The sequence below is a fragment of the Papaver somniferum genome, unplaced genomic scaffold (assembly GCF_003573695.1).
Source record: "Papaver somniferum cultivar HN1 unplaced genomic scaffold, ASM357369v1 unplaced-scaffold_21, whole genome shotgun sequence".
Classification (NCBI taxonomy): domain Eukaryota; kingdom Viridiplantae; phylum Streptophyta; class Magnoliopsida; order Ranunculales; family Papaveraceae; genus Papaver; species Papaver somniferum.
The window spans coordinates 1,810,060-1,831,535 of NW_020631041.1; the positions used below are offsets into that span (position 1 = coordinate 1,810,060).

Consider the following 21,476-nt stretch of genomic DNA (forward strand, 5'->3'; position numbering starts at 1 on the left):
AACGAAACTAAGATGAAGGCTCTATTGATGAGGGTTTAACCTGTATGGTTATACAGTCCGATACTCATGTTTATGAAGTGGAGGGCGTGGAGAGTTATCATTGTGTTAACCTTGAGGCAAAGACATGTACCTGTCAGAGGTGGCGCGTCCATGGGTTTCCATGTGTGCATGCTTTTGATTCGATAATAATGTCTGGTTCTAATCCATATGATTTTGTTGAACCTTATTTCACTACTTCATACTTCAATAATGCCTACAGCCATGCCATTCATCCTATTCCAAACTACAACAGGCCCGGAGTGTATGAAGGTAATGATATTATCGATGTACCTGATTTTAGGAGGTCGCCTGGGAGACCACCATCTAATAGACATTTGAGCCGTTACGAGAAGCCGCCAAGAGATCTATGCGTTGTGGTAATTGTTTTGAGATTGGTCATCACAACAAGCAAACTTGCACAAAGCCTACCTGCTACAAGAAGTCGCCGAAGCAGCCTAAGGGAATTTAAGGGAGAGCATTTAGCTTGTTGGTTTCTTCAGACTATTACTTTTATGTTTGAACCTAATTCATTTTTCTATAATTAGTTTCTGTATTGGTTTTTATGAACAAGTACTTTTTCTTTAATTAGTTTCTTTTTGTATTGGTTTTTATGAAAAATTACTTCTTTTTTCACTGTTTTTTTCTGCTTATATCAGATAATGTTATTAATTTTTATTCTTAAATGCATAATAAATTATGCATTAGTTTTTGAAGATGCATAACGGGTTATGCATTAGTTTATTAAGGTGCATAATCTTTTATGTATTCTTTTTCGAAGATGCACAATCTATTATGCATTTGTTCTTTTAAAGATGGGTGCAGAACGAGTCATGCAACATGTGGTTCCTTCATTTGCCTTGTAAGTTTTATATCATAGTACAGTTAAATGCCAGTCAGTTTTTCTACTTTTTGTGAAATAAGATTGCAACAAATTGAAGCACTGAAACAAGCATTTATATATTAATATATATATATATATATATATATATATATATATATATATATATATATATATATATATATATATATATAAACATCTTAAGATAACAAGATATAAGTTGTTCAGACAAGGTTCATACCAAAACATTACACATAACTACTGAATGAAGTTAAACTTTACAACAACTACTTTTCCACTATTTTTCACTCCCAAGTTAAATTGCTCAACCTATCAACAACACAAAGGTTGTTAAAACAAAGTTACGTTTGAACCTTTCTATTCTGAACAACATCAGGAACATTTATGCACAACTTAATCAAATTGATGAACAATTTCATACCGGACGTCATCATTTGCATCTATCCTCCAACTGTTAATTGAATCTGTCAGCATTTTCAATACCAGACTTATTCTTTTCTTGCTGACTTTTTCTACTGCATCTTCCTTTCTCAACTTCAGCCATTTCTCTCTGACTTGATACTTGATACTCATCTTCATATAGTAGCATACAAATATGAGGCAGTCGGGGTGATGACCTTTTTCAGGAACAATCTTGCAAAAAATATCCTTGTATACAAGAGGTTTCCTCTTTATATCCACGAAATCTGGTGTTAGCTTCGGTTTGTCATATCTTTCGATCAAATAAGGCATACAAGACTTTGCCATTATAAGAGCTTGATTCTTGCATTTAACTTTAAAGCTTGAAACACTGTTATAGAATTTCCACTCACCCTCTGAAAAGTCATACTCTAACAATGTCCAATGTGTACCAGCAGGGTTTTCCTTTGTCATATAGTTCATTGGAATGAACATTTTCCCAACTTGGTTAGGGAGATTCAAGATGAATTCTCCAACAAATTTGGCAATCCCATCTTTGTCCTTTTATCTAACAAAGTACTACAAAATAAATATTTTTTAGGAAAAAAGTTAGAGGATGCCATTGAGGGTGCACAACAGGTGTAGGAAACATTGCTGAATAACTTGTTATGCAGTTAAAATTTAGCTGCATAACATGTTATGCAGAAGTAATAATATGTTGAATAACTTGTTATGCAGTTAAAATTTAGCTGCATAACTTGTTATGCAGAAGTAATAAAATGTTGCATAACTTGTTATGCAATGATAAATAACTTGTCATGCAGATAACCTAGTTATGATGACTTGTTATGTAGCAAAACAGTTTTAAAAGTTAAAGTGTTGAGAAATGATTTTCATTTTTTTTGACTTACCCAAGCATCTGGCATCATGAATGAAGACTCTGCATACTTTTGTTGAATACTCACATCATTCTCTTCATTTTTCCGCTTCTTGAACAACATGTAACTGTATAAGCGTATTACTTGTTCTTCTAGGTATTCATTGTTCATTAGCTGCCTCATTACATTCCGTGAATCCGAATATCCCATAAGTACGGGTCTTCTCCGTCTCTGACATTCCAATCCGAATTTCTGTAGAAGACATAATTAGTTAGATATTTATTCAAGTGACATGTGGCAGAACCATAAACTAGAGGGTTGTGTTATGCATGGATTGTTTTAGAAGTATAATTTATTATGCATGGTTTTTTTGAAGCATAATTTGGTATGCATTTATTTCATAAGAAGCATAACTTGTAATGCATTTATTTTTTAAACAAGCATAAAGGTAGTTTTTATATACTTATAGGGTATTCAGCATATTATTACTCATGCATATGCAGCATATTATTACTTCTGCATAACTTGTTATGCATTTAAAATTACACATGCATAAGATGTTATGCAATTATTTATAAAGGTGCATAACATCTTGTTTAAATGCATTTATTTTTTTAAACAAGCATAAAGGTAGTTTTAATATACTTACAGGCTTTTGGCATGCTCAAAGTATGTTTCCAGTAATTTCATCAAGGATGGTTCTATTGTATCTTTGTAATCATTATAACATTCTATTGTTTTCAAAGGAGGTAATTTTGTAAACGGTATGCCAACAGACGTACGAGGATCTTCTTCTTGAACTTTATTCTCATCAGGCTTGTCTTTGTTCTTCTGCTGCTTCCCTAGGTCACAATCTTTGAGGAGTATACTGGATGTCCTTTCATTTCCCAATGTCCTTTTCCTTGATTCTCCTTACCTTTCTTCCTTGTTGGTTTTCTCCTTTATGTTCGTGGTCTTCATCCTTTTTTTGAGTATTTCTTCAAAGATGACCTCTTCCCAAATTCTGTTCTTGGAACAAATTCTTCTTCTAGTTCTTTTTGCTTTAAGTAAATCATCACAGGTTATAGTATTTCTTCTAGTATTTCTTCACAGTTTCCCTCATCAACGACCGTCTCAACAGCTGGTTGTTGCGTCTTTTCTGTGACTTGCTCTTCTGGCATCTCAACAGCGAGTTGTTGCGGCTTTTCTGCGACTGGATCTTCTGGCATCTCAACAGCTTGCTGTTGTTGTCCTCCAGCACCATCTCCTTGTGAAATATGGAGATCAAATGTGGGCTCTTCATTTTCTTCTGCTTTCTTCTCATTTTATGAAAGAATGTCATCATCATCATCACCATCCAAAAAATGTTTCTCCTGCGCTTCAATTCTTTCCTAAGTGGTTGCAAGATTTGGTGTTGTCTCCAATTCCTCTAGCGTGTCAGTTTCCTTGTCGCTGGAAAGATTAAGATCTTTTTCCAGGTCCATGAACTTGAAAGGTCAAGTCTGATAACTTCTGGAAATGATTCTTGATTAGGTGGTTCAGTTGAAGATACCACTTCAACAAGTGTCTCATCCCTTGGGAAATTTTGACAGAGTGGGACAATAGTATCAGCTGATGATGGATCGACGCTAGGGCCACCTAACGACTCCACATGCACCTCTTTTATGCCTGAATCAACAAGCAACATCTTCACATATTCATACATCTGAGAATTGAAGTCTCCTCCAGTCTGTCTATATGTCTCCTGATTCTGCTTCATGTCTTTCAGCTTTGCTTCAACAATCTTCAACGTTGCTCTATGACTATCAGGACACTTCTCTTCTTCAATGATTTGTAACGCATCCTGAAATGGTTCTTCATACTTTCCCTTGTTCTCTTCAAGATTCATTGCGACGAGTTCAAATATAGCTGACCTTTTTCTTGGTTCTCTTGGTTCACAGAGTTCCAACTCCATTGCATTGTACTCATCTCTAAAGTTCTCTTGAAAATGCAACATGATTTAATAACACTCATCAGGGAATGCATGACTTTATATATGAATAACAGGTTATGCAGCTACTCTAAACAATGCATAACATATAATGCATTTAATATTGGATCTGGATGTTATGCATTTAAACAATGTGAGATGCAGGGAATGCATAACAAATATAATAAAACTTTTTATATGCATAACATGTGATTAAGCTATTTTAAACAATGCATAACAGGTCATGCATTTAATTTTGGAGATGCATAAGATTTTATGCATTCATATTTTTAAAAACACAACTCTTCTCAACACTTTTTAATTTTTAAACAATGCATAACTGGTCAGGCATTCACAATTTTTGCTTCATAAGATGTTATGCAATTACTAATTAAGGATCATAACTTATTATGCATTCATTTTTAAGGTTCATAAACAAGTCCCTCTAAGTTTGAAATATGCTTCTTGAGCATTGATTTCTTCATTGTTGCAAAGTCCCACCTTGCAGCTCTTGGTGTAGCAGCGGGATTGACCTTGACAATGTCGGATGATGATATCTCAGCTATGTTAGAGTGCTCAGCCAACCAAAGCTGCAAAAAACAATAACTAATAAGATATTATGTAGATATTATTTAATAAAGTTAAAAAAAAAAAAACTAACTCACCAGAGAATATATATTGCAACCACCGCAATTCCTGATAAGAAGATTGTCTCTTTTCACAGTCTTGATGTCGTCCATCAGGTGTTCGTGAATAAGATCAGGAAAAGATACAGAATCCATGGTTTCCAAATCCTTCACCAAACCAACATATGAGACGTCCAATGAGTCTCCTATTGATCGACAAAAGAACAAAACGACTAGCATGTAAAGGCATACAAGGGAGACAACTTCCTCTTTATGAACTTTCTGATCAAGTTTTTCCATCAACAGCCTTTCAATATCATCTATCCACACCTTTGTTACTTGTGCTTTGGGATTTTTAGTCACAACACCTGCCCTTGTTTTGCATGGGAATTGCTTGACGAGGGAAAGTGACTGAGTCAGCCCTATCTCTTCCTTTGAAGTCATAATATCTCTTCCTTTGTTTCCTTTAACTCTTGGCATCTGAAAAGTAACAACATGCTCACTAGATGTTGACTATATAGACTAGTTATCGGACACCTTGAATGAATGATGACTCAAATCATCATGGTCATATAATAGAAGGACCTCATCCATCAGCTGGTTTCTCTTAACATCCAAGTATGAAATGTTCGCAGCATTTAACCAGTTATAGACTTTCCCAAATGGAGACACATTCATCATATTAGCCTGCAACGGACTAAAACCACATCTTTCCCTTATCCTATTAAACAATGTAAGTATCCTTAGAAAACCTGCTCTATAAGTACCTCATTGAGTTGCAGGCTTGGTCTTAGGTTTAACTGCATAAACAAAATAACAAAAAAAAATGCATTTTACTAAGTTAGAACTGCTACTTTCACTGCATAACCTCTTATGCCTCTTATTCAGGCTTATGCATAAACTGTTATGCAGATTTTTTACCATGCATAACCTATTATGCATAGTATATAAGAAGGCATAACATGTTATGCATTTTTTTTGAACCTGTCATGTATAAGAAATCATATGGGGATAACAGGTTATTAATCATTGCCAGGTTAACAGTGATAAAACAGTTTTTGCGTAACCTATTATGCATAGTTTATAATAAGGCATAAGGCATAACCTGTAAGAAGCATGATGTGTTTTACAAGATGGTAAATGATAAGAGAAGTTTATTTATAACTGATGCAGAACTGGAATTCAACGCACCTTCTTTATAGACGACACATTGCTGAAGAGGTTGAGGTTCTTCTTCTTCTTGTTCACTTTTGGGTCTTCCACCTTGATTCTTCTTCTTTTTCCTATTCAGGTATTCTGTTTGTTTGGGTTCAGGTCTTTTTCTTTTCTTCTTATTATCAACAACTTGCTTGACTGAAACATACCAAATCATCACAGAAGATACAATAAATTAATAAGTATATATTAATTTAGTTGCATAACATGTTATGCAGATAAAAACTAGTTGATAACAAGTTATTCAACATATTATTACTTCTGCATAACAAGCTATGCAGCTAAATTTGAACTGCATAACAAGTTACGCAGCATATTATTACTTCTGCATAACTTGTTATGCATTTAAAATTACACATGCATAAGATGTTATGCAATTATTTATAAAGGTGCATAACATCTTATGCACTCATGATTCACAACCCTGCTTAACACTTTGTCCTTTTAAAAAAATGCATAATCGTTTCACAATTGCACATGCATAAGATGTTATGCATATATTTATAAGTTTGACAGAGTGTTATGCATGTTTTTTTGGTAAGCATAAGCTGTCATACAACTGCTTAACAAGTTATGCACATTTATTTTATCTGCATTAATTTGTTATGTTATGCAAACATACCAGAGACTTCCTTTCTCTTCACAGCATCGTGCTTTGCCTTCATTTGTATCTCCTTTAGTGGTTGGTCACTATCACTTTCTTCTTTTTCATCATCAACATCAACAGGTAAAAATGATGTTAGAATCGAAGATTTGGTAAGTTATAAAGTAAAAAACAAAATCAAACACTAACAGATGAAATTAATGATAAATCTCACCGTTTCATTTTTCTATTTCTTCGACTTGATTTTTTCTTCTTCGTCTTTTAGGTCATCAACAACAAAAACAAAATTAAAATCGGAAAAAAAATCAAACCTACTGAATGCATGCAAGAATACCATCGATTAAACTAGATTTAGTACCCGTTTTCTTCTCTTTTGATTTCTGAAGACGCGTTCTTGTTGGTGTTTCATCCATTGCAGATCGATTTTAAATGATTTATTTCTCTGCAGATCCGTTACAGAGATTAATGGAGAAATAAACTGCCGGAGAAAGAAAATAACTTCTGCCCAAAACCGCTGAAGGGTAATAGAGTCTTTCCGTACGTTTTAAATATTTTAAACAATTATGGGTGCGACAAAATCAGAAAATAATTGTGGGCCTGGCGGTAAGAATTTTTTTTCTGGGCCTGCGCCTAATTTTCCCTATGAACTCCCAATGCGATAACCTGGCCCGTTATTTTGTACTTAAACAAAATAGGCCCACAGGGCCACAGCTAAAGAAAATGTGGCGTAATTACATGCTTGCTCTTACGAACCCTAATATCGTAACAAACTTCCTATTTTTTTGATTGATAACCATTACAAACTTATCAAGTTATCCGGAAAAAAGAAAAACAAACAAAAAACTTCTCTTTCCTAATCTTGTGATTCTCGTCTCACTTTTCATTTTCTGCTTCAATCATGGTTGTATTAGAGTTTATGTATGAAGATAAAGACGAAGAAGAATATAGGGGTATGTGATTGATGTTTTAGAAACGAGTTTTCTATATGTTGATTTGGTTTTGGTGTGTTGATTAGGATTTTCATGATCTGGTTATTGTTTGTCATGTTCTTTTCCTTGTCTTCCTGCCTTCTGTTCTCTTATGTCTTCCCATATTGAATTGTGCTCTTGTAAAGTATAGATAGAACATATTACACGGATTAAGTTGCCAGAAAAAAAAAACAAAAAAAAACATCTCATTTTTCATTTTCTGCTCTAATCATGGTTGTATTGGAGTTCATGTTTGAAGATACATAAGAAAAAGAAGATTTCCACGGTATTTAATTGATGTTGCAGCAAAGGGTTTTGATTTTGATTGAGTTTTCTAATAGGCTGATTAGAATTGAGTTTTCTTTATGTTGATTTGGTTTTGGGTGTTGATTATTAGGATTTTCATGATCTGGGTATTGTATGTGATGTTTTTTTTCCTTGTCTTCCTGCCTTCTGTTCTCTTATGTTTTCATATATTGAATTGCGCTTTTGTAAACTTGTAAGATAACTAGCTGTAGATGCTGTGTCTTTAACATTGTTGTAGTTGTATGGGTTGTGTACAATTTGAGTTCGAACGGTGAAGCTCTTGCAGGTTCCAATGACACTAAGCTTTGCTATGTATTTTGTTTTTTTAGAAATTAGATATAACATTTTTCACAGATTATAAATGTCCATGACATTTTGCACAGATTATTAATCTGACGATCCCCTTTTTTTGTTTCCTTTTGGACAGAGGAAGCTGCTCTCATGTACCTCCTAAATTTTATGTACAGCAACACCTTATCAGTTACCACAGCAACAGGTTTGTTGGATGTGCTCATGGCTGCTGATAAGTTTGAGGTTGAATCGTGCATGAGGTATTGCAGTCGGCTTCTGCATAACATGCCCATGACACCAGATTCCGCATTGCTTTATCTAGAGCTTCCTTCCAGTGTTTTAATGGTTGAGGCAGTCCAGCCATTGACGGATGCAGCTAAGCAATACCTTGCAGCACGATACAAAGACGTTACCAAGTGAGTTTTTTCGGTACATGCATGCCACACCCTAACTGTATCAACTGTTATGTCCTAGCCAAGAGTTTACAAGATATGGCTTTAGTTCTTCGATTAACATGTATTGATTACATTGTCTGTTTTTTAGTTTCTTTAGCATCCCTTATTTTGGGATTTGGGTATATTATGGTCTCAAACAACAAGCACATAAGTTGATGCGCTTCTCTTGTTTTTCAAATCTAAGCAGGTTCTCGGAGGAGGTGCTGAACTTACCCTTGGCTGGGCTTGAGGCAGTGTTGTCCAGCGATGATCTCCAGGTTGCATCCGAAGATGCTGTTTATGATTTTGTTTTGAAGTGGGCAAAAATGCATTACCCAAAGATAGAAGACAGGCGTGAGGTTCTTGGTTCGCGTCTTGGTCGCCTGATTCGTTTCCCTTACATGACCTGCCGCAAACTCAAGAAGGTTCTCACTTGCAATGACTTTGACCATGATCTCACATCCAAGGTTGTCCTCGAGGCTCTCTTTTTTAAGGCAGAAGCTCCACATAGACAACGAACCCTAGCCGCCGAGGAATCTGCAGTCACAAATCGTCGTTTTGTTGAACGAGCATACAAATACAGGCCTGTGAAAGTGGTGGAATTCGAGCTTCCACGTCAGCAATGTGTGGTTTATTTAGATCTTAAGCGTGAAAAGTGTGTAAACCTGTTCCCATCTGGGCGAGTCTACTCACAAGCATTCCATCTCGGTGGACAAGGTTTCTTTCTTTCAGCTCACTGCAACATGAACCAACAGAGCTCATTCCACTGTTTTGGCCTCTTTCTAGGAATGCAAGAGAAGGGATTAGTCAGTTTTGCCGTGGACTATGAATTTGCAGCTAGATCAAAACCATCAGAAGAGTACGTCAGCAAGTACAAAGGAAATTATACCTTCACAGGTGGGAAGGCAGTTGGATATAGAAACCTGTTTGCAATCCCATGGACGAACTTCACGGCAGATGACAGTCTTTACTTCATCAACGGAATCCTGCATCTAAGAGCTGAACTGACAATAAAACACTGAATCTCTGGAGCACTCCCTCTTCTCCAATTTTTTTGTCGTTTCTCAGTCTCCTCTAATGTCGTAAGCATTAGCTAGATGATCAACTAGATTTGATATGTGTATGTTTTTCTTTCCTGGTGCAGGCATCTAATAGCTTAACTTGTAGTCCAGGAACGAAAAGAACTGTAAAAATGAATGAAATGATTGTTTCTGGTTTTTTCTCTGATATATGAAGAGAAAACTTGCGACTGATGTTACCTTGTCTCTTGTTTGTCTGATATTACTATGACTTGCATAATCTGATATCGGGCCTAAGTCGGAGAACTGTTTCAAAATTGACTGATTTTTTGAATTGAAGGATTAAGGCTGAGAGAATCCTGACAATTTGGTGCAACTTTTAGTTTGTAGTGCTTTCACTTCTGAGTATTTTGCCTGACAGAAAAGTTTACACCTGTGTGGAGAACTCTGGAAAACTTGTGCTCTTTAGGTGTATCATTAAGGTCAGATTCAAACATTATTTTTCTTCAGTTTTAGAAAGAATTTGTATGACACAAGCATAGAAAGCAGAAACCTTATTGGATCTTGCATGCAACTTTGGTGAGTGGCATCACGAAATGTAGGTGCAATACTGTTAGTTTAACGGTTTACAACCATATAAATCCCAAAACCTAATATACATACACAAGTGTCTCCATGTTCAGGTCTATCTTAAAAGATAAAAGAACCTCAAGTATACAAAAAGAAAAACTACTGAGAATAAAATAGTTTCTAATTTCTGGTTAAAATGATGGAGGAAACTATTCTAAACAATTTTAAATACCCAAGCTCTCTACTGCACTTAAACATAGAAATGTTAAACGTTGAAATTGAAGACTGACAATTACTATCAAGGGGGCACACCTATAGTCAATTGTTCTACTATGTGCTCAAAGAGTTATCAAGTGACACACAATTTGTGATTCTAACTTTAAGATTAAAGCATATTTACTCATTAAGAAGTGTTAAACGTATTTTTTGGTTGATCAAGATGTAGCCAGTCCAGTCCAATTAGTGGCAAAATCCAGTTTTATAAGAATTCATGTGACCAAAAATTATGTTAGAGTAGAGGATTGGTCAGAGCACACTATGCAAAGGCAGGTGTCATTTAATTGCATTGTTGTTGATAGGTTCACATATGATGATGTTTTGGCTTATTCATTTTGAACCCTGTTGGGGAATATCCATTGTTTTATCCCTACTTAACTTAGAAATTAAGCCTTAAAAATCTTGTTTGAGAGAAAACCCAAGTTCCCAATTGTGGCAGCATAAAAATGGTGGTGGTACCTTTACTTACACACCATTTGCTAATGATCAGTTTGTTTTTATGTTGATTCAACTTCAGAGTATAACCTCAAAATCTATAATTCCACCACCACCATCACTAAGATTTAGTAGAAATGGACAATTTAAGATTTTGCAGGTAGCTGATATGCATTGTGCTGATGGAATATCGACACCATGCGAGGATGTTTTACCTGATCAGTTTAAGGGCTGTTCTGATCTTGATACTACTCATTTCTTGAATCGAATGATTAAGGCGGAGAATCCTGATTTCATCGTTTTCACAGGTAAATTATTGTCTTTCATTCATCAATTTGGTGTAGAAAGTCTAGTTTCTAGTGTTTTAACTTCTGAGTATTTTTTTCTAACTTATGAAATTTACACTGGAGAACTCTGGAAAATTTGATGAACCCACGGTGTTTGTAAAAATTCATATTGTTTCCGAAACAAAACGAGTATTATGTATGGAGATTTCAACAATTTGGTTGGTTTGTGCAGGAGATAACATATTTGGCTTCGATGCAACGGATGCAGTGAAATCACTAAATGCTGCATTTGCTCCTACAATTGAATCTGGGATACCTTGGGCTGCTGTTTTAGGCAACCATGACCAAGAATCAACTTTGTCAAGAGAAGGGGTGATGAAACATATTGTCACAATGCACCAAACTTTATCGCAGTGAAATCCTCGGTCCCCGAATGTGATTGACGGTTTTGGGAACTATAGCCTGGAAGTTGTTGGAGTTGATGGTTCCAGTCTTCAGAATAAGTCTATTCTTAATCTTTACTTTCTAGACAGCGGCGATTACTCGACCGTTCCTTCCATCCATGGATACGGCTGGATCAAAACTTCCCAACAGTTTTGGTTCAAGCAAAGTTCTCTTGAACTTCAGGTACTTGTTCTGTTGTGTTAATACGAACTAAGAAGAGTTATTTATTGATCGTTACCTACTGTTTTAGCTTCATTTCATTTCCAATACAGAGAGCCTACATGAACAAACCGGAGGCTCAAAAGGCGCCTGCACCAGGGTTAGCTTACTTCCACATACCATTACCAGAGTATGCTAGCTTAGACTCATCGAACTTCACTGACGTGAAACAAGAGGGGATTAGTTCAGCTTCTATAAACTCAGGCTTCTTCACGACCATGGTTGAGTCAGGGGATGTTAAAGCAGTCTTCGTAGACACGACCATGTTAATGATTTCTGTAGTGAATTAACAGGTATTCACCTTTGTTATGCTGGAGGCTTTCGTTATCATGCTTATGGGAAAGCTGGTTGGGATAGGAGGGCAAGAGTAGTATTAGCGACGTTAGAGAAAACAGGAAAAGGAGGTTGGGGGATGTTAAGTCCATCAGAACTTGGAATCGTCTAGATGATGAACACCTTACTTCCATCAATGCTCAAGTTTTATGGACCAAGAGCTCTGCGAGTAAGTCTCTTCAATCTTAGTTGAATTTTTGAAATTTACTTTCGGAGCCTTAAATTTTGTTTGATTGGTCATTAGCCATCACATGTTTGCTACTAAATCGTAGTGTACAACTTGAAGTCTATCCAAAAGACCACTATTTATCAGATGGCTTGGTGCACCTATTATATCTGACATTTTTGATTTGTAACACCAAGGCAAAAAATCCACTGATTTATCCATGGCTCCATTTCTGCGATTTTAAATCATGTGCCACTGAGATAAGTTGCGCGTACGCTGCACCACTATCAACAATTACCCCTCAATATGCATGCATATGCAGTTGGTGAAGCTGGTACAAGAAGTGCCTGAAATAACGCATTTTCTCTCTGCTCACTGCAACATGAAGCAACATATTCCGTTCTACTATTTTAGCCTGTTTCTAGGGATGCAAGAAAATGGAGGGGCTTGTTAAGCTTTACATTACAAATTTGCAGATAGATTAAAACCGACAACCCAAAAGTATTTCAAAATGTACAAAGGAAGCTATGTAAAATTCTCTGGAAGAACAAAAGCAGTGAGATATCGAAATCCGTTTGAAGTCCCATTGACATCCCTCATGGCCGACGATAATGTCAATTTTGCTTGTTTCTTGTTCTCATCCGCTAGATATAAGTGCACAATGCTGTTTTGTTCCTAAATAGGTAATTGAACAACTTTTATGATTCCTGATCTAAAATTCTATGCAAATCACTAGTCTTGAAGAAGGCTGTTTTCGGGCATACCCAAAAATTTCTAGGCATACCAAGTGAAGACAAAAAGGGATGTCAAATAACAAAATCAGAAAGTCCCTTAACCAAATTTTTTAATAATGACAAATCTGCCCTTTATGCAATAGGGTTCGGCTAATCGTAAGCGCCGAACCTTTTGGTAGTACATGGTTCGGCTTAAATTCAATATTTTATAACAACCCGAACTGTTCATATACATTTCAGGCTGAAAATTTGAAGAACGGTTCGGCTTAAATAACAACAACATTATGCGCCGAACCTATGTTCGGCTCAGAATTATACGTCGAACTTTGATCTGAAACCGTCTAAAACCTTAAGTTCTATGGAATTAACCCTATTGAATTGATTAAAAACATCAAATAAGAGATTGGGTTTGTAGAACTTACTTTCTTATCCTATGAAACTTACTTATTTTCGTGAATCGACGATTAATCACGGCGATGAAATTTTTTAAAAAAATCATAAAGAAAGTTTTTGTCAATGGTTGAGGAGGGAAGAAGAAGAAGAGGAAGATGAGAAAAAAGCTTGTATGTAGTTCAATGGATGAGGAGGGTACACTTCTATCTTATGTTCTCACTTTTGTAGCTTAAAATCATAAAGAGTTTGTGTTTTTTCACTAAGGTTCAGCGAGTCTGGAATATGTTCGGCTTAATATATCAGCCGAATCCACCTGGTTATTGACAACTAATGAACAGTTCGGCTAACCCGTAAAACACAATATGAGCCGAACCCACTTTCTAGACCCTAGTTCGGCTTACAATGAAAACTGAAATAAGCCGAACCTACACCTAGTTTATTTTGCAAACTAACAGAGCATGGTTCGGCTTAAATTCAATATTTTATAACAAGCCGAACTGTTCATATACACTTTCAGACTGAAAATTGAAGAACAGTTCGGCTTATATAACAACAACATTATGCGCCGAACCTAAGGGTATATAGGTAATTGAACTACCCATAGGATACCCCTTATAAGATCATCCAAGATGGGACAAGATTTTGGTATGCCTAGAAATTTTTGGGTATGCCCAAAAACAGCCTTCCAAATTAAAGTTCAACGGTTCGTAAAATCTGGATCGACATATCACACGTTCAAACTTTTGAGTGCAGGATTATGAACCTATATGTATCATTCAATAAAAGAATACAACTCATGGTTTTCACTTGCAGTTCATTTCATGCAAGAAAACAAAAAAAATGGGTGAAGAAGTAGGTACAATAACACATACACTAAAACCACTTTGCTATATATACCAAACCAAATACTCTCATTATAAGATAAAAGCTGAACAAAACCACCCCCTATCAAATACCAAACTCATGTGTAAAGTAGTGGATTAAGTAACAGACAATTTTCAGTTTAGCTGTTATACTTTCAATTATTTCTGAGATTGTATTAGCTATGAATAGCTGATGGACACACTGACTATATATATATAGGTCTTATTCAAACATAACATTCATCAGTAGAACACACAAAAACTCGAAGCAATCTTGCATATTTAAGTTCTGCTAATTAAGATGGGAAGAATGGGTTATTCAAGCATTGTAATCTTTATGGTTTTTGGATTATTGTTAGGTTCAGCTTATGCTCAATTGAAGATGGGTTTTTATGCTAAAAGTTGCCCTAAAGCTGAGAAGATTATACAAGATTATGTGCAGAAACGAGCCCCTGTGGCGGCTGCAGCTTTACTCAGAATGCATTTTCATGACTGTTTTGTCAGGGTAAACAATTAATTTGCATTAACATGCAAGTGTAATACTAAGCTAGATTCAATGGTATCCCTATCTAATAGCATATATATGTACTTGATCCTGCAGGGTTGTGATGCATCTGTATTATTGAACTCAACTTCGAACAATCAAGCCGAAAAGGATGCTCAACCTAACCTGACTCTCCGAGGTTTTGACTTTATTGACAAAGTGAAAAGCTTAGTAGAGGCCGCATGTCCTGGTGTTGTTTCTTGTGCAGATATCATCTCTTTAGCTGCAAGGGATTCAGTTGTTGCCATAGTAAGAAACTGATGGATATATAAACTAAAACATCTATCGCATTTGATGTTTATGCCGTAAAAGAATTTTTAATGGGCAACTGTAATCGACTACTAATATAATTATTCATTTCTTGACTACTAACAGGGAGGACCAACATGGAAAGTTCCGACTGGACGACGAGATGGAAGAATTTCAGTAAGGTCTGAGGCATTAAGAAACATCCCCAATCCTAATAGCAACTTTGCTACCCTTCGATCAAATTTTGCTAACAAAGGGCTTAACGTGAAAGATCTTGTTTTATTATCTGGTAAGTATAAGAAATAGTCTCTATTGCTTTTATTTCCAAGTCGAACTATATATGTATACAGTATGATTTAATGTAAATGCATGTCAATATCTAGGTGCTCACACAATTGGTGTCTCTCATTGTAATCCTTCATTTTCAAACCGTCTATACAATTTTAGCGGTAGAGGAGATCAAGATCCTTCACTAGACAGTAAATATGCCGCTAATTTGAAGGCAAGGAAATGCAGAACAATAACCGATAACACAACAATATCTGAGATGGATCCAGGAAGTTTCAAGACTTTTGATTTAGGTTACTACAAAAATCTAGTTAAAAGACGAGGTCTTTTCCACTCCGATGCAGCTTTACTTACAGATGCTATTTCAAAATCAGTTGTTACTCAATTACTCCAAGGTAGTTTACCAAATTTCTTTGCGGAATTTGCCACATCCATGGAAAAAATGGGTCAAATTGGAGTTATGACTGGATCGACTGGAGAGATTCGAAACAAATGTTCAATTATTAATTAGTTTGTGCCAGTTTAGTTGTTCATATGTTCCCTTTCTGCTTTTCATTTTCTCAAGTGCTGTCGTCCATGTAAGCGTGGTTCTTCCGTTTGTGTTTTTTTGTTCTTGTTTCCTTTATTTCATGTGTTGCCTTGTGGTTTTCAAGATCATGTTGCCTCCTGGCTTTCATTGATTAATTGATTGAGTATATAACTTTTTACTCCAAAATGATTGGGTGTTTTAAAATGATTTTTAACTATTTAAAATTTATAAATATTCATGTCATATTTCGATAGATATCTTTAGATAGATTAATTGTTGAGTGGTTCTTAGGGGACCGAGATATGAAACCATACAAAAACAAAATCTTAAAAAGCTCTTACAATTATTTTTTTTGGTGGTCCCTATGGGGGCCATTTATGGTGGGGGCCATTAAAAATATTGTGAGAAACGGTTTTTTCATGGTTTTTATGGGCGGTTCATGTAAAATTTTTGTTAATTGTTTTAGAAATGAAGATTATTTTACAAGATGCCATTCTCTAGCTACAATGTGGAACATCAGATTCCTCCCTAATTTCACTTCATTGGCTTTGAGATTAGAATTAAAGGGATTATACTGATGGCGGCGGTGTTGGTAGTGGTAAGGCTATGCTGGTGACAGTGGAGGCGTTCGAGTTGTGGCGGTGGCAGCTGGTGTTGGTCATGGTGTCGGTGGTGGATTTCAGAAGAAGTTTCTACTGAGAAGAAAAGAAACGAACAAAACGTTCGAGATTTTTTATTCTTAGATTAGTAGGCATAAAAGTAACTTAACACTAGCTAAATTAATTCTAGTTTGGGTGAAATATCCAACTAGGATTAAGAACACAAAATTGGTTAAAAAGACCAAAATCAACAATTTCTGGGTGAAAATGATAGTTAGATTTTGATGCTGTTTAAATGAACAAAAATGTAAAAATAGGCAGGATGTAAACAGTTTCATTATGCACATTTTCAAATATTTTTTTCTTATTTTTAATTTACACAGGATGTATCCAGTTTCATCTTGCTATTTTTTAAATTTAAGCTAGGATGAATCCAGTTTCATCCTTGCTATATTTTTTTTGTCCATTTCACCCACTATTTTTTACTCGTCCATTTGAACCGTGATTTAAAAAAATATTTGGACAAATGACCATTCTCCGATATTAGAACCTTGAATTTGAATCCTTGGTTATTTGAGCAAGAGTAATATTTGCTTGTCTTTTAGACCCAGGAATTCAAATCTAGGGCCTATTTAACCAAAAAAATGTTAAAACTAATAAGCTCATTCGAAGGCGTTATCCAAGCTTGGACAACAACGACAGCATCGTACAAGTTAAGCTTTCCATTCTCAATTGCAGAAACATTCATATAGTATTTGAATCTTTGAACAACTTGTTTCTGGGCTTGAATAACTTCTTTGAATGCCAATCCCTTCTTGAATTTCCGATTATATTCATTAACTGAATATTCCCCTAATTCTTGTACGTGTTTGTTTGTTTTCACATCTTTGATTTCAATTATTCCTCCAACTAGCGGACCATTAACAGAGGAAGAAGAAAGTGCTGATGCCATGGATAATTCTGGAGATTTTGGAAAATAAATTTGAGGATGGATGAGGGACAGGAATTTACAGAGGATGTGTTTTAAAGAGAGAATTTATATTTGATTTTGACTGAAGTGTTAAAGAGTATAAATATAGAGATAGTGGTGATGCATAAGAAATATCATTTCAGTTTCATATCACCATTTAACTCGAATTTGAATTTGCATTTCAACTTTAATTTCAGTTTGATATTTACAGCCAGGTAGCATCTTAGAAGTAGGTTTTACTTTCAGTTCCTAATGTTACTAGAAATGGTGTTACTCCACATGGGCAGGTTCTTTTATCATGCAACTTTTGTGTTGAGAGTGCGGTTGATTGATAGATACGGTTCAATTATGTATCACCATTCACTTCCTAGCTAGAAATTTCTATCGCAATTTCATTTCTCTTTAATCACCTAGCTGATCACTTGTTTTCTTTCTTCTTGTTGGTATTTTTTTTTTTTGTCTCTTTTTCATTTATTTATTTTCTTTACATAAAACAATAATGGTCACCAACACTACACCTGGGATTGATTATTTCAGTTTTGAATGGAGAGATTGTGATGCACAACAAATTCTGTCATTTCAGTTTCATTTCACAATTAAGTCGAATTTGAATTTGCATTTCAACTTTCATTTCAGATTGATTATTTTTATCTTCTTAGTATAGGTTTACTTTCAATTCCTAAATGTTACTAGGAATGGTGTTACTTCACATGGGTTCTTCGATTAATGCTACTTCGGTGTTGAGAGTGAGACTGCTATATGGTGCAATTATGTATCACTACCCACTTCCAAGAAATTTCTATAGCACTTTCATTTCTATATGTAGAATGCTGAACAAGTAAAACTGATATCTTAACACGTTATAACCCTTCGTCAGTAAAGCCACTTGGCCACTACTTACAAAAACAAAAAGTAAATGAAGCCATTACGTGACATACCTACAAATTACCCCACCTTAAAATCGAGTAATTGAGCATTTTCTTAACTATGTTGTAACTATCTAGTCGTTCTGAATTTTGTTATATCAACAATCAAGTGATGGTTGCAACTTGCAACAAGGGATGGTTGTATTTTCTTTTCCCACCGGCTTGAGCACCATCAGATTCAAAACCACAAACCATCAAATCCATAGTAGATTTTTCAATAATCATCTCAAGCAACACATTCGTCTGAAAGGGAGCTTAAAATCCAATTCATTCCTGTATTTGACATCCTTAAGAGCATTCTTCATACTGACACAAATGTCATAACAACTCTTACAGGTTCTCATCGTATTGCAAATGTAAATGTTAACGGTCAACCTAAAGCTTTTAAGATATGAAAGTGTCCCTCAATCTAATATTCTTGAAGTTTCTAATATCCAACCTAGATTATTCATGGGAAATGCTGATAAATTTAAAAAGATTATAGAAAAGCTTAAAGGAATGTCCTTTACTTCGAAAATGGAAGTGGATGTTTACAAGTACGGCAGTTATGGATTCTCTTGTGAATGCAATGGCTTATGATTCATTGAGTATATTGGAAAAACCCAGTGATTTTCTACTAAAGATTGAAGGAGAGGATAATTCGTAGGTGCTCTATCACTAGAGTTTAGTCTCAAAGGGTCCGATTAAGAGAGAAATTCCCCAGACGTCACTTTCAGTTGTGACTGCAGGGGTAAAATATCGCACACGTAGTTTAACTACTGGAAATCCAGTAGTACACCCAAATAAAAAGTAAGACAGATTTAAGACATAAAAAATATTTTGGACGAGAAATTCTTTATTGATTAACCGCTCAAGAGAGTAAAAATACAAGTTTGAGGATGCAAGAAAACCCTAATCTCACACTCTAAGCAAGACTACACCTCTCCCTTCAATCCAACCTACCCTTCATCGCCCCAAAGGTCTCCTTTGTAGGTCAACCAACCCTAATGGAATACAGCTCATTTTATTTCGTCCACCGTCACATATTTCTCGTGGGTATGCTTTATACTTCGCCCAGACCGTTTTCCATAAAGTTCTTCCCCTTCTTTCGCTGAGAACTTTTGGAGTTTGTCGGGACACCTGTCTCTTTTCTTGTTCTAGAATTTACTATCTTCGCAGGTGAACTTTTTATCCAAGTAACCTTGCTTCGCCCACCTGATTTCGTGGGCGGTATCTTGTTGGTACTCCAATTGTTTCTTCGTGCTTTTGGTTCTCCCTGCGAGTTGCTTCGCCTCAAAATGCTTTTTCTCATATAGTTTTTCTTACTTCGTGTCGCCGATCAGTAATAATGGTGACCCTGACTTTTTATTTGACAAGTCACTGACGGGGATTTTGGGGAATGTTACAAGATCTTTCAGCAAGATTTTCCGGGCACACTTCGTGTCCTCCTGTGCGACCACTTGGCGAGCATATTTAGTGTACCTACATTTTGCCTTTTCTTATTCTACTAGAACGATGTGAGAGTGGAATAATAACCGTCTGGGGTTTTCTAACCGCCATGTCTTCTTCTCCACGTCCTCCATGTGGTCTCTTCCCTCGTGTAACCGTTTATTATCGGTCTAAATTCCTCGATCGCGTGCATGACATGGTTTACTCAGTTATCCTTTTATAAATACCCTTTTCCCCTAGGTTTTCCTTTTAGTATTCTTTTTCTTCTCTTATTCTTTTACTATCTTTCGAAATTTTTGAACATTTTACTCGTTCTTCATCAATGGCTCCTAAGAAGATCCCTACTCCCACCACATCTAGGACTTATGAGGAATTCAAAGTTGACTTCGAAAGGATGGGTTTCTCTCTGACTCCGGCGGTTGATCCTTATGTTTCCCCTCGAGTTACATCAACCAAACACATGGAATTGAATTATCGATGGATTCAGTCTGAGACCTGGACTCCTACAAGGATGCTAGTTACCGTTGGTCAGTCGAGGGCTGGCCTTTCCTTTCCCTTGTACGACCCAAAGAATCCTATTTTTTATGAGATACTGGTAAAACTTTAACGAGGTGTTTATCAGTTGAGTGGGAATGCGATTTGTATTTCTAATGAATTCGTCAGACGATCCAATGGTGGTCCTTCCCAGATTCCTCTTATGGCGCAAGAGTTTGATTATGCGGATTATAACATTGACTCTTTCTCGGAGAATTACATTGATAAAGCTCTGACCACGAAAACCTATCAGGAATGGGGTGTCAAGATTTCTCGAAAGTCTTTGGATGACCCAACCAATGTTATTCATCTGGATATTGATCCTACTAGTAAGACACGAAACAACCGTCTTCGCTTTTTTAGTGACAAAGATTGGATGATGTTTCCCTTAGTAGCTGAGGGCCCTCTGGTGTGGGGTTTTGATGAGGATGGTAATGCCCGGTCCGGTCCTCTTCCTGAGCATTCCCATCTCGCAACATATGAACCGGGTAGGCTTCGCTGGCATGAAATGCCTTATGAGGTTAGTTTTCTCCCTTCTTTGGCTTCTTTACCCTTCACTCATGGTATTCCTAAATTTCTCGTTTATATTGCAGTATCCATTTCCTCTTCCTGGTCTGGTGAAGGATCGCTCAAAGAAGCTAAGTATTATCGAGGCTCCAGCTTCTAATCAAGCACAGGTTCGTACTTCATGGATTCTTATTTTATTGTTATCGCGTTATCTTCTAACTTTATACTTCGCATGAGCCTTCAGATCCTCAAGTCGCGGATGGTCCCACCAAAAATATGGGGAAACGCAATCGTCCGGTGACCTCTTCTCCAACTAACCATGTATCTCTTTATTTTATAGTTTACCTCCCTCTTTCTCGCATCATTTCCTAACCTTTTTGGTTTCAAGATAGTCCTTCCACATCCCCTTCTGTTCAAGATCCCTCAAAGCGTCAACGCAGATGAAAAGACGAGGATACCCAAATATACCTCAATCTAAAACTTTTCCACCTATAAGTATCTTTCTTTCCGAAAGTGATTGTCTATGGATTGAGTCGAGACAATATCGGTCTCACACTTCTTGTGATCGTCAATGGATACGAGATCGAGACAATACA

At 36.1% G+C, this 21,476-nt stretch overlaps 3 protein-coding genes and 1 pseudogene across 3 annotated transcripts; 3 read left to right on the plus strand and 1 right to left on the minus strand.

The window, feature by feature from the left end:
• Window positions 1-7,382: 7,382 nt before the first annotated feature.
• Window positions 7,383-9,820, plus strand: LOC113339964 (BTB/POZ domain-containing protein POB1-like). The gene is made up of 3 exons (XM_026585179.1): window positions 7,383-7,518; window positions 8,270-8,549; window positions 8,776-9,820. Exons 1-3 carry the CDS (start codon window positions 7,467-7,469, stop codon window positions 9,587-9,589), a joined length of 1,146 nt encoding a protein of 381 aa, XP_026440964.1. The 5' UTR covers window positions 7,383-7,466; the 3' UTR covers window positions 9,590-9,820.
• A 1,012-nt stretch (window positions 9,821-10,832) lies between these two features.
• On the plus strand, window positions 10,833-12,339 carry LOC113340141 (annotated as a pseudogene).
• Window positions 12,340-14,566: 2,227 nt separating this feature from the next.
• On the plus strand, window positions 14,567-16,092 carry LOC113339968 (peroxidase 3-like). The gene is made up of 4 exons (XM_026585182.1): window positions 14,567-14,811; window positions 14,908-15,099; window positions 15,226-15,388; window positions 15,483-16,092. Exons 1-4 carry the CDS (start codon window positions 14,608-14,610, stop codon window positions 15,896-15,898), a joined length of 975 nt encoding a protein of 324 aa, XP_026440967.1. The 5' UTR covers window positions 14,567-14,607; the 3' UTR covers window positions 15,899-16,092.
• Window positions 16,093-17,143: 1,051 nt separating this feature from the next.
• Window positions 17,144-17,467, minus strand: LOC113340142 (cysteine proteinase inhibitor 5-like). The gene has a single exon (XM_026585347.1). The coding sequence runs from the start codon at window positions 17,465-17,467 to the stop codon at window positions 17,144-17,146; it is 324 nt and encodes a 107-aa protein (XP_026441132.1).
• Window positions 17,468-21,476: the final 4,009 nt, after the last annotated feature.